General features: G+C 36.9%; 1 protein-coding gene across 1 annotated transcript; it reads left to right on the top strand.

Moving 5' to 3' along the window:
* Positions 1-2,442: 2,442 nt before the first annotated feature.
* On the top strand, positions 2,443-13,847 carry LOC107706153 (sushi domain-containing protein 5-like). Its single transcript, XM_016509733.1, has 5 exons — positions 2,443-2,818; positions 5,290-5,488; positions 7,828-7,937; positions 11,948-12,136; positions 12,291-13,847. The coding sequence occupies exons 1-5, from the start codon at positions 2,743-2,745 to the stop codon at positions 13,760-13,762; spliced, it is 2,046 nt and encodes a 681-aa protein (XP_016365219.1). The 5' UTR covers positions 2,443-2,742; the 3' UTR covers positions 13,763-13,847.
* The last annotated feature ends 186 nt before the right edge of the window (positions 13,848-14,033 follow it).

The raw sequence follows: 14,033 nt of genomic DNA, 5'->3' as shown, positions 1-14,033 counted from the left end.
TCCGCTCGAGCGCAAATTCCTGCCTGAAGTGAGTGCTGCTTAATCTTTAAACGACGCCAATAAAATGCCAGGGCTGTCTGGCAAATAAGCTTAAAGAATAGCACTGGAGTTGAGAACGCGCTCGTGCGCTCCAGGGGTTCAAACTAGTGGCTGCCCTGACGTCACTTTTGCGGGAAAAACACGCGTGGTGGGTTTGTTTTGGTAATGATGTATGAGGTTGCATAGGTGTGTCGTGGTTAACACACAAATGGAAGTGTAGGGAAGTGAAAAGTGACACTTTATTCATACAGAATTAAATGTCATCGACTATATTTTGGCACAATGTCTCAATGTTAGCAGAGCAGATGTGCATTCATGCTTATGTGAAAATATGGACACTGTGTCATAATTGTATTCGCTTTAGTTTCAAAGCATCTAACCAACACAGACAAGTAAAACATTTCCACATTAAACTATATTTACGTATTTTTATTTCATTTAAATGTCCTTGTTTTGAAAGTCTCTATTAACATCATCAAATGTTAAACTGTAACCAGTATCCTGAAACCAATTAGCTGAGACTGTTAAATACAGCTTTATTGCTGATTGGTAGTTGAATTGTCATAAAATTATTGCTGTCTGTTTACACAAGTTTGTCTGTCTTCAGCAATGCCATGGCATGATGACATGCAAAAAATTTACTATGTACTTTGGAAGTCTAAATTAAATAGAAAAGCTGTGTATTATTAGGCTATATCTGGGAAATGCAACTAAATTCAGTAATACTTCAGTAAGGTACAAAATCTCTCTCAAAAAAAATGGGTTTTTTTGGGGGTTTTTATTTTTTACAGCCCTGAAAAATCAGACACAGTCTGAATGTCATAAAATGCTAATTTCTGTATATGAATAGACAGTGTTTTTGCAATGCAGTATTCCTGGTCAACAGCAGAGGGCGAAAGAGAGCCGCACTGCAGGTGACTTGATCTTTCATGATTTTTCAGTCTGTGAACGGCGCTTGATTATTTTCCCATTAGTAATTATTCAGCTATTGAACAGTCTTTAAGTATCTCCCAGTTAGTCATTATTCAGCTATCACGTTTAGTAGGACTGTAGGTACTTCCCGGCAAGAGATGCAGTTTGTGTACATATGGTCTTGCTAAAAACTCGTTATTTCTGCATCAGTTTGAGGCTGGAAAAGGTTACAGAACTAAGGAGTTTGGTCTTTAAAAATGGAAGAAGGGAGGAACTTTAACATAGCTGTTACTCTAACTAGGAGTGACATCCAACAAAAATCACTCCAAGAGCAAGATTCCAGAAGGTTCCAAAGAACCCCAGAGTAATATCAGCATCTACAGGCCTCTCTTGCATTGGCTAAGGTTGTCCAGGAGGCCACCATCAGGGACTGAACAAGAATGGTGTGCATGGCAGGACAACAAGATGGAAGCCAAGCTACCAGTTTGCCAAAGACTGTGTGAATGAGCCAGAAGACTATGAAAAGAATGTTTTGTCAACAAATGAATGTCAGAAATAGAACGGATTGATATAAAAATAAGAAGTGTATAATTTGACCAAAAAGCCCCAGCTAACAGGAGACATTCTCAGAATTTTGGCTAACATTCTGGGCAAGGTTCTTTCAAAGTTAAGAACAAACATTATTCCAGTAGCATTAAATTAACGTTTATTTAAAGTTATCTGGTCTTTAATAACGTTCTCAAAACGTTAGCACAAATTATTATGTTATTATACATCATTAATGGAATGTTTTTCTGAAACATTTTAGTTGGATGTTCATTACTACAGGTTTCAAAATGTTCAGAGAACATTGAAAAGTAGCATTTCCATTGCAAAGTGATAAAAAGTCAGTGTAGTTCAAATTTATGTACATTCACAAAAGTTCTAGCACTATGTGTGTGCCGGCTTTAAGCTGTAATTGTTTGGCTAATACCTTGACTAAATAATAAGGTAAGGAATTTAGGATCACACATAGCTCTGTTATTGAAGTAAATAACATTAGAAGCTGTTCAGACACACTCAGCCTGCGCTGGCCACAATCCTGCCACTTACTCACTAAAAAACAAACATACTTGCTAATTCACTCTCACTATCTCTTTCTCCAGCACAGGCGTACACATAAAAGCCTTTACAATTAAATGAATGTGAGTGGGAGTGTGTGTTTGTGGGTGGTTGTAGTGGGCCAAGACACCCATTATGCTTTCGCGTCACATATTGGGCAGCTTCATCAAAGTTACTGTGTCCTGAGGTTGGCCCCAAGAATTTGGGACACAGACACAGTTGGTTTTGTCCTCCTCGTTCTGAACTTGACATGCAGCCAAGAGCGCTATGGTGACAAAGACTCACCAAAATTAAGGGTCCGGTCCTAAAAAAGAAAAAAAAAACACATTACACGGTGGCAAACTTTCCTCTGTACCAGGGAGGCACAAACCATTATGAGCCGGACTCCCCACGGCACTGGAACAATCCCAGTGCTTGGAGCATCTGGTCTCATGCGGTACTGCACAGGTTCTGAGTCATGACGTATTTACTGACAACGCCGTGCGAGTTTTCGCACGAGCGCACGAGCAGCTCGGTAATGTACCTCTTGGTCAGATAAACCTCCCCTTGCACCTCTGTCACTGCGCCTATTAGTTCTTTTCTCTCGGCTACCGGAATCATCGGACCTGTCCGTTTGGAGAGCGCAATTCAATTGGGATTTTTCACCTTTCCTGGCAGATTTGGAAAAGTTTTCAGAAACACTGTTTCATTATGGGGCGAGCCTGTCACCGAGAGCTCGCGCTCCTGCCGCTGCTGGGATGCTTGGCTTGCCTGACGCGCGCGGACGGTGGGTTTCTCTTGATGATCTGGTTGCGGTCATTTGTTTCACGCGCTGCAATACACATTTACGCGAGGTGATGAATGGACGCATGCGTGTGTCCAGCTTCCAAAAGATTAGAAAGTTGTTTGGATTGTGTGTGGTTATAAATCTTTGTGTGTGTGTGTATAGTTGTATATTCTTTTTTAAGTAATTTTATAAAAAAAATTTTTTTTTGTCATTTCTAGTTTCTTTTAATGTCTATATTAAAATTGTATTACATTTTAATACAGCTTGAATTTTGAGTTATTTTGGTACATCAAGTTAAACTAAATGAAAATGAGAAAATCTGAAATAAAATAAGTTTCACTTTTTAAATATATATATATAATGTATAAATATATATAAATGCATGGGTCAGTGATCCATCTTTGTTCATTCTATTAAGTTATTTAAAAATACTTTAAAAATCAGTTTATAGAGTGACTTGAATATATTCAATTTGTTTTAATAATTTTCTTATGCAACTTAAAGTTAAAAAAAAGTCTAGATGGTGTCTGGAGGCTCATTCAAAGACTGAAATTCTTGAGAAAAAAGAGAAAATGATAGTCTGTAATAAGTATTATTTATCAAATGAATCTTTTGTTGTTGTTGTTGTAAAATATTAATATTTAAAATAATTTTGTCAGCCAAATTCAAAGTCAGTCTGGCCTATCCAACATGAAAGAAGCTATTTTGTTGTCATGTGACAAGAAAACTATACAACTGATAGGACCCCTTTAGATGTTTCACTGTGTGTCAGTATGATTTTTATGAAAAACCACATATTCTCATATTTTTAATGAACTGTTTAGTTCAAGTCAAATGAAATAAAACTTATTCATGACTAATGTTAGAAAAAAATATGGCTTATGTGTTTTTGGTCTGTTGTTGTAGGCTTTTTTAATTATTAAAAAAAAAATTGACTGCAATCCAAACACAACATAAAGCATCTACCCTATTTTTATCTCATAGTTTTAGAGTCTTAGAGGCTCTTAGTATTGTATGTTGAAGTATGTTAAAGTATGTTTAACTGGCCTTTCTCACACATGTACTGTAGTCTATACATGTTTGCTGTCATACATTCCTTTTTAGTTGTTAGTGGAGTCAAAATCCTTTACCTAAAGATCTAATTCACTTAATGAATTTCATGTTCATCCACCACAAACCCCTGATATCTTCACATCAGCATAACAGACTCATCAATATGACACTAATGAATTTGTAACAAACGATTGATAGATGACGGGTTGTTTGTGGTGGGTCTGCTTGATTAGTCAGACTTCTGAACATGACTCAGTCTGGATTTACCTCACTGACACCAACCTGCTAACTTTATCTGTTCCAATTCAAATTGATCCCAAATGATGATGTTAACTGATGTGTATTTATTAGACATGGAGGCATGAGACATTATTCTATTATGAGGGGGGAAATGCTGCATGTTTGGTGATGTGCATGTAACCTCGGTTTAATTTTGATCTATAATTAGCTCAATTTCAGATGGTTTACATAGGAATTGACTCACTGAAGCTGCTATTTTATTTCCTCTGTGTGAGACTGTGACAAACTAATGATGTTATTAAGGAGCTGCCTTGTGTAAGATTTGATAGGATGCTGTCTGATGTGTGTTTATATTGTATGTGTGTACAATATAGTCTGTCAGGGTGGGGCTTGTGATAAAAATGGATTTATGTTTGTACCCTCATGTTTGGTGATGTGCATGTAACCTCGGTTTAATTTTGATCTATAATTAGCTCAATTTCAGATGGTTTACATAGGAATTGACTCACTGAAGCTGCTATTTTATTTCCTCTGTGTGAGACTGTGACAAACTAATGATGTTATTAAGGAGCTTCCTTGTGTAAGATTTGATAGGATGCTGTCTGATGTGTGTTTATATTGTATGTGTGTACAGTATAGTCTGTCAGGGTGGGGCTTGTGATAAAAATGGATTTATGTTTGTACCCTTTTTTTGTTTTGTTTTTTGCAACAATGCCAAAGGCGAAACTTTTAAATAATCTAAAGAAACATTTTTGACCATAATCAGCTTTTTGTGCAGTTGAACAGTTCTACATGGAACCATAAATGCTGATAAAGAACCTTTATTTTTATTTTTAAGAGTATATGACGATTCATTTTGAACCTGATTTCTGTTTGTCTTTATATTTACTGTTTATCTCTGTTTTTTAACCCTCATTTGGTATAGCTTTACACCTTCACACTGCCAAAACACTGCTAAATACACTTTATACAGTAACCGCCCTCACTCGACCCTATTCAGGTAATATCCTGCTGTTAAAAATTGCCTTTAGCCATACAAAGCTCTTTGATGCTGTAATTCATTGCATTCTCCTAATTTCTTGATGTCCTTCTCATTTCCCCTGTTTGAGGTAATGTATTCTCACTAATGTAATGCAAAATGTGCATTCTAGGAGTAACACTGGTTTATTTTTTACCAGTCTCTCCATTAGGACGTGTGTTTTTACTGGAGTTGGAGAGTTTTCCAAAAGGTGGACAGGAGAAAGGGTTCGAGGCAGCAACACATGCCTGTATGGCCCAAGGGGCCCAGGTGGCATCCGGGGCCCACCTGCATCATGCAGTGTTGGAATGTGCCTTCTCAGCCTGCTCGCGTGGTTGGCTCGCCGGACCGAGTGTTGGGTAAGAACATTAATTACCTGAAGAATATGATGCTGTCAATCAAAGTGTTGTTTTGTTGAACGGGCATTGTGCTTTTTTGAGGCACAATAATGAGCTAGCTTGCTTGCGTATATCTGTGTTTTTGTGTGTGATTGCAAGACAGAGAGAATCCTACCTGTGAATTCAGCCAGAACATTCCTATTTACACCTCAGGGCCTGAGAGAAATGGACCTGAGCTGCTGTGAGGGAACACATCAGCACCTTCCGTGTGTTCATTTTCTGTGCTGCTCCATTGCTGAGGTGTATTACTTTACCACTACGCACAAATCCCAAAATAATTATCACATCGAAAATGTGGCCCAAAACGACTCTTTCTTTTTCAAATGAAATATATATAGTGGGCCCTAAAAGTATTAGTAAAGAAATACATAAAATATGAATTGCATTGACTTGGATAACAAAATATCAAACCAAATGGCAAAACATTATATTTTTATATAGTAATAAATAATATATATTATAATAATATATAATAATATTTACTGTATAAAATATAGTAGGTATTACATTTTATTGTAATACACATAATTTACAATTTGGTACATATATTAGGTTTATGTTCAAAATCAAGGCTGCATATTAAAATACAGTAAAATTGTGATATTGTGAAATATTATTACAATTTAAATATATTTAATTTTATGTTCTATTTGAATATATTTTAAAATGTAATTTATTCCTGTGATTGGAAATTTGAATTTTCAGCATCATTACTCCAGTCTTCAGTGTCTCATGGTCCTTTAGAAATCATTCTAATATGCTGATTTGATGATCAATAAATATTTGAATTATTATCAACAAAAGTAATTAATTCCTTAATTGGAAACCTTGGCACATTTTTTTCAGGTTTTTTTTTTTTTTGATGCATAGAAAATTCAAAAGAACAGCATATTTGTAATGTAGAAATGTTGTCCTTACTGTCACTTTTGATCATCCTTGCTTACTGATTAGTTAGTATTACTGAACCTAAACTTTTGAACAATTATATATATTCACTTACATTTATGCTTACAAGAAAAAAGCAATGGGGTAAGAAAAATAAGCTTACTTCAGTATTGTTTGTTCTAAGCTGTACACTTCTTTCTAATAAGTCTGGAATACAAAATTCAAAGCATTCTGTTGTTATCAAGTATGAATTTGTGAATGTCTGAGGCCTTTGTTGAATATCACTTGCATCTGCAAGTTTTGCCAAAAGGAGTGGCCTTCCCTTCAGAACAACCTATAGATTACACATGGATTTCTTGGTCGTGACACATAAATTGCACATAAATGACATACACGTGAAAATCTACAATCTACCTCAGTGCAGCTGAGCCTTAATAACTAAACTTTGACATGGGTGTTTCCTAGTAACTTAACACTGTCCCAGGAGAGTCCGGTCTGGTAAGGACTCAAGCAGTCTGGTTGTGGTTTGAGCCCCCCTCTGCACCCACTCAGACATACCCACATGCTCATAATTCTGATTAAGACCTCACAGCTGAGTGTTAAAAGGTGAGGTAAGCAATGTACTTCCCTCACAAACATTTGGAGGAATGTCTCTAAAAGATTTGGGGTGAAACAGACAGACATTCTTGGTTATAGTCATGCACAGTATATTCAGAAACCTTGACTGACTTCTTGAAGTCAAGTTTTAAATAATTGATAGTTCTGTTTGAAGCCATTGTAAAATGACTATAAATGCAAACGTCACATTCTATTTTAATGCAGCACATTGCTATATTGCTTGGAAACTGCGAACATCCTACAGTTAAAATAATGAACAAAATCACTTGGTGGAAGAGCTATTTATTCTGGTGATTAATAATACTTTTTATTTGTTCAACTGTTTAATGATTAAATGTTTTTCTAAATGTTGATTAATTGTTGATCACTATTATAGGGTTTTAAGACACTCTGTTTTGCGTTGTCTACAAACGCCGCGTGGTAAAATCACTGTAATGCAGGGTTTTCCAGATTTTTAATGCCAAAGACCCCAAATATTATGAGTTTCTTGTGGCTTATTGCATATTTTAATCACTCTCGCATTTTTGTTCTAACAGACACACAATCAGAGAGTGGTACTGGCCGACACAAGCTTTAAAAACATACGCACGCACGACAGAAAAGAGACCTGCTATGTAAATTTATACAAACACTGGAGACATAGCAATGTGATGGGGATATACTGCATAAAGTGTGTGTGTTGAAATAGTACATGAGCTGACTATGTAAGCAGAATTTAACAGTGACATCATGTCTGTTGCCTTTATAATGGAAAAGACAAAAAAAATTGAGAAAGAATTCCTCTAATTTACTTTCAGGACTACAGTGTGCAGCGGCGTCCCGGGGAGTTTGAGGCCAGTTGATGTGCAGTTGGAGAATTTAACTGCGGACACTGAGAGACTGGGCGTGTTCTGCGTGAAAGATAGCGGTCAGTTTTAAATCACTGAAACTGGAGAAGGGGACTGTGTTTTTTCACTTATGAGGGATCATGAGGGACTATTTCATGTAACACATACCTAAAGACTTTGGCCTGTTTCATACCGCATGTGAAAACAGAAGAGCAAAAGCATGTGTGTTAGTTTCAGTGCCAACACAGAGGAGTTTCTAAACTTTTTATGTCAAGGACCCCCAAATATGATGATCTTGTGAGGGACTCCTTTCATTAAATAAAAAATAAACAAATAAAGGTAAAATCCAGACTATTTCAACTATTTAGTTTATAGCTTGGGATTTGGAGTAATTGCCATTTGGATGTAAATGTGCTTCCCATCTTCATGTTAATTATATTTCTCCTAGTAAAAAATCAATTTATTTCATACTAAGTATATTTCATTTCATTTCATTTATTTTATTTATAAAGCACAATAAAACAACAATGGTTGACCATTGTGCTGAACAATATAGTTTAAAAGGAATCAAAATACATAAAATGGTAAGACACGACAAACAAATAATAATTTGAAATAATAAACTCCTGTTGGCTCATACACTAAATGCCTTCTCAAAGAGGTAGGCTTTAAGCCTTGTTTTAAAAAGGGATTCTGTTGCAATTGTTCTAATAGAGATTGGAAGGCTGTTCCACAATTTAGGGCCGGCTATGGCAAAAGCCCGGTCACCTTTTCTCTTCAGCCTAGATCTAGGAACCAATAAAAGTTTCTGATTCGATGACCTTAGACATCTAGCTGGACTGTGTAAACTCAAAAGGTCAGAAAGATACGAAGGTGCCAGTCCATTTAAAACCTTAAAAACAAAAAGTAAAATTTTAAACTCTGTTTTAAAATGGACTGGCAGCTAGTGCAAAGAGAGTAGGACAGGGGTAATATGCTCGTAATGGGATTTGGAGTAATTGCCATTTGGATGTAAATGTGCTTCCCATCTTCATGTTAATTATATTTCTCCTAGTAAAAAATCAATTTATTTCATACTAAGTATATTTCATTTCAATTTAATTTATTTTATTTATAAAGCACAATAAAACAACAATGGTTGACCATTGTGCTGAACAATATAGTTTAAAAGGAATCAAAATACATAAAATGGTAAGACACGACAAACAAATAATGACTATTTCATGTAACACATACCTAAAGACTTTGGCCTGTTTCATACCGCATGTGAAAACAGAAGAGCAAAAGCATGTGTGTTAGTTTCAGTGCCAACACAGAGGAGTTTCTAAACTTTTTATGTCAAGGACCCCCAAATATGATGATCTTGTGAGGGACTCCTTTCATTAAATAAAAAATAAACAAATAAAGGTAAAATCCAGACTATTTCAACTATTTAGTTTATAGCTTGGGATTTGGAGTAATTGCCATTTGGATGTAAATGTGCTTCCCATCTTCATGTTAATTATATTTCCCCTAGTAAAAAATCAATTTATTTCATACTAAGTATATTTCATTTCATTTCATTTATTTTATTTATAAAGCACAATAAAACAACAATGGTTGACCATTGTGCTGAACAATATAGTTTAAAAGGAATCAAAATACATAAAATGGTAAGACACGACAAACAAATAAGAAACTGGAGAAGGGGACTGTGTTTTTTCACTTATGAGGGATCATGAGGGACTATTTCATGTAACACATACCTAAAGACTTTGGCCTGTTTCATACCGCATGTGAAAACAGAAGAGCAAAAGCATGTGTGTTAGTTTCAGTGCCAACACAGAGGAGTTTCTAAACTTTTTATGTCAAGGACCCCCAAATATGATGATCTTGTGAGGGACTCCTTTCATTAAATAAAAAATAAACAAATAAAGGTAAAATCCAGACTATTTCAACTATTTAGTTTATAGCTTGGGATTTGGAGTAATTGCCATTTGGATGTAAATGTGCTTCCCATCTTCATGTTAATTATATTTCTCCTAGTAAAAAATCAATTTATTTCATACTAAGTATATTTCATTTCATTTCATTTATTTTATTTATAAAGCACAATAAAACAACAATGGTTGACCATTGTGCTGAACAATATAGTTTAAAAGGAATCAAAATACATAAAATGGTAAGACACGACAAACAAATAATAATTTGAAATAATAAACTCCTGTTGGCTCATACACTAAAAGCCTTCTCAAAGAGGTAGGCTTTAAGCCTTGTTTTAAAAAGGGATTCTGTTGCAATTGTTCTAATAGAGATTGGAAGGCTGTTCCACAGTTTAGGGCCGGCTATGGCAAAAGCCCGGTTACCTTTTTTCTTCAACCTAGATCTAGGGACCAATAAGAGATTCTGATTCGATGACCTTAGACATCTAGCTGGACTGTGTAAACTCAAAAGGTCAGAAAGATACGAAGGTGCCAGTCCATTTAAAACCTTAAAAACAAAAAGTAAAATTTTAAACTCTGTTTTAAAATGGACTGGCAGCTAGTGCAAAGAGAGTAGGACAGGGGTAATATGCTCGTAATTGCGAGTGCCAGTCAAAAGTCTAGCAGCTGCATTTTGTACTGTTTGTAGGCGATTCATGATTGGTTAATACCAATATAAATTGAATTGCAGTAGTCTAGTCGAGATGAGATAAAAGCACGTATAGCTCTCTCGAACTCAGCACAAGTTAAAAAACCCTTCACCTTAGCAAGGAGCCTGAGCTGAAAAAAACTTGATTTAACTACTGCCTCTCGCTAGTATAGTTCAAATCTATTAGCATATTTCCTGACATATGACTTGAGACTTACTGATATCAAAATTATAATTAAACTTTATATGGAGTACTACTTTGTGCACAATGCATATTTCTTAATATTAAGCCTAAAATTTAATGTTTTAATGTCATTATTGATGAGGATTGTATGATCTTTGAATAATATCAGTCTTTAATGGAAGATATTTAAAGTGTACCCAAAGTATATAATAGTTCCACTTAAACTCAAAAGGTCAGAAAGATACGAAGGTGCCAGTCCATTTAAAACCTTAAAAACAAAAAGTAAAATTTTAAACTCTGTTTTAAAATGGACTGGCAGCTAGTGCAAAGAGAGTAGGACAGGGGTAATATGCTCGTAATTGCGAGTGCCAGTCAAAAGTCTAGCAGCTGCATTTTGTACTGTTTGCAGGCGATTCATGATTGGTTAATACCAATATAAATTGAATTGCAGTAGTCTAGTCGAGATGAGATAAAAGCACGTATAGCTCTCTCGAACTCAGCACAAGTTAAAAAACCCTTCACCTTAGCAAGGAGCCTGAGCTGAAAAAAACTTGATTTAACTACTGCCTCTCGCTAGTATAGTTCAAATCTATTAGCATATTTCCTGACATATGACTTGAGACTTACTGATATCAAAATTATAATTAAACTTTATATGGAGTACTACTTTGTGCACAATGCATATTTCTTAATATTAAGCCTAAAATTTAATGTTTTAATGTCATTATTGATGAGGATTGTATGATCTTTGAATAATATCAGTCTTTAATGGAAGATATTTAAAGTGTACCCAAAGTATATAATAGTTCCACTTTAGCACAATCAAATACTTCAGTATATCTTTAGTTCAGCACTACTTCTGCACAATTAAAGTGCATTAAGTATAAAATTTGTTGTTCCAATTTAGCAAACTTTAAGTATACCAGAGTAGTATACTAAATGTACAACTGCAGGGTATTTTTATTAAGCACATATATATGTAAATGTATTTGTAGTATAAATGTATTTCAAAAACATTTTAGTATATTTATCTTTCACTACCATCACATTGGTAAAGATTCTCAGCAGCCAACCTCCTATAACCCTTTTATAATTTATGATGTTAATAAAGGGATTATTCAATATATTACTCCAGAAATTACTTTTCTTTTCTATAGCTGTCTCTACAGAATGCTGTCACAATGTGAGTCTGACAGTGTGCAGAGTGAAACTGGCTTTACATGTAATTGAACCTTTTCACTTTATGAAATGTTTCTTTTATAATTTATGACACGCTCTTCACCTTTCATCCATCAGATGCTCCATGTGGGCAGCCACCTTCATTCCCACACTCACATCTGCAGGGGAAAACTGGTCTGGACCTCGGGGATGAACTTCTGTATAGCTGTGACCCAGGATACAAACTTCCCAATGGAGATATGGGCTTCAGCCTGCTTTGCGACAGTTGTGGAGAATGGTATGGCCTGGTGCAGCATTGCGTGAAAGGTGAGCTGCGAACACAATGATTCGATTTAAAAATAAAAGGAGCCATGCTGAATATGAGACAGAGGCTCCAAGATGCATAATTCTTGAGGTTCAAAGGGTTTATTTGGCTTTTGGGTGTAGCTGCGTAGTCTTCAATATGTTTTATTTGTTGCAGATGATTCTGAAGGCCACATCGACTATGAAGATAAGTTCACAGATGGCCATCTCCTTGAGAATCCGAGGGAGGAGCATCATATTTCTTTGAATCCAGGAGGAACGCAGTCCACTGTTCATGAAGTAGAAGAATCCTCTCCTGAGCCTGAGCCAGAGCCTGAGCGGACAGTCATGTCTGAGGAGGAGAAGGAGAATGATGGAGATTCAACTATATCAGTCTCTGAACCTCCAGTGTCTCAACTCAGTCAGAAGCACATGTTCTGGTTCCCTTCAGAGGCCTTCCAGGAAGAGAAGGAGCAGCCGGGTATCTCCACTGATTTCTCCTCTGTTAAAAACCCCAATGAAGATGAGAGTCACATGACGGTCAAAACAACCAACAGCCAGTCTGGTCCTGACATTATCGCAGAGGAAAGTGACTATACGACAGATCCTCCCACCGATGAACCTACCAGTCCCAGTGCCGGCGGCTCAGACGAGTCCTGGCTAGATGGATACCCTGTTACTCAGGATGAAGATAAAGCTGGAGGTGAGTCCACAGGGGAGGCAGGGCCAGAACAAGGTGCAGAGTCAGAAACAGAGACCTTGCCTGGCCACTCGGAAGTTGAGGTGTTTGAGGATGTAACCAAAAACCCAGTGGAAGAAGAGACCGGGGGTTTGATTGACAACCCTGAGGAGGACGAAGATGGAGAAATAAAAACTCCTGAGGACACAATCCACATGAAAGGAGACGAGGAGGAGCTCGGTAAAGGGACAATCAGACTTGAAAAGGAAGAGTCTGTTGTAACACCTTATGAGGAAACAATTGAAGGACTTTCAGAAGATGAAATGGTGAAAGAAACGTACACACCAGAGAAAACAGACTCTGATGGATCCAAAACATTGGGGTTTGATGGTGTTACTGACAGTCCAAATGGCGTGGAGGTGAAGCCCACCACCTTCATTACTCAGATTACACCCAGTCCAGATGATACTGCTGTACACAAGCGGCCCATGTCGTACACACCGGCTTCCGCTCCTGAAAACGTGAGCACCAGTCAAGGCGGCTTGGGCCCTGAGAACACATCCACGCCTTCTGGGATGGTACATCTGGATGGTCCACCTGATTATATCACCAGCATGCTAACACCCGTCATCAAGGATCCATGGGAAACCTTCGATGACCACTTGCTGGAGCACATCCCTGGTCACGTCCCAACTGAAAACCCTGAAAATCGGAGCGTGATGGAAAGAGGTGGAGATCACAGCCTTGATCAACAGGAGCGGGCTGGAGAGGGTGCTTGTGCAGAAGACCCCTGTCACGGTTCAGGCCGTGGGCCCATGATCGCAGCCATTATCGTTGGCATCGTAGCAGCGGTGATGGGTGTGGTCTTGGGGGTGTGGTGTTATAAAAAGAGGCAACAAAAGAGCTCTCACTACCAGCTCAATGGAACTAACAGGCAAACGCAGTGCATTGAATTACAACAGACTGTGTGAAAGTCACACAGATCCTCATAAAGCCACACAGCTTACTCAGTCATCCATACAAAGCCATTTATGTGTGAACATTACAGTCTACGTCCACTATCTATCTATCTATCTATCTACTGTATATATCTATCTATCTATCTATCTATCGTTCTATCATCTATCTATCTATCTATCTATCTATCTATATCGTTCTATCTATCTATCTATCGTTCTATCATCTATCTATCTATCTATCTATCTATCTATATCGTTCTATCTATCTATCTATCGTTCTATC

The sequence above is a fragment of the Sinocyclocheilus rhinocerous genome, unplaced genomic scaffold (assembly GCF_001515625.1).
Source record: "Sinocyclocheilus rhinocerous isolate Xijiao unplaced genomic scaffold, SAMN03320098_v1.1 scaffold53, whole genome shotgun sequence".
In the NCBI taxonomy this organism is placed as follows: domain Eukaryota; kingdom Metazoa; phylum Chordata; class Actinopteri; order Cypriniformes; family Cyprinidae; genus Sinocyclocheilus; species Sinocyclocheilus rhinocerous.
This window is presented reverse-complemented; position numbering and strand designations above follow the sequence as displayed.

What these genes read in the sequence shown, in the direction of transcription:
- LOC107706153 (XM_016509733.1), top strand. Translation starts at nt 2,743, where the DNA reads ATGGGGCGAGCCTGTCACCGAGAGCTCGCGCTCCTGCCGCTGCTGGGA. An exon ending in GTTCTGCGTGAAAGATAGCG is followed by an intron (nt 7,938 to 11,947) that starts GTCAGTTTTAAA and finishes TTCATCCATCAG; the next exon opens with ATGCTCCATGTGGGCAGCCA. An exon ending in GGTGCAGCATTGCGTGAAAG is followed by an intron (nt 12,137 to 12,290) that starts GTGAGCTGCGAA and finishes TATTTGTTGCAG; the next exon opens with ATGATTCTGAAGGCCACATC.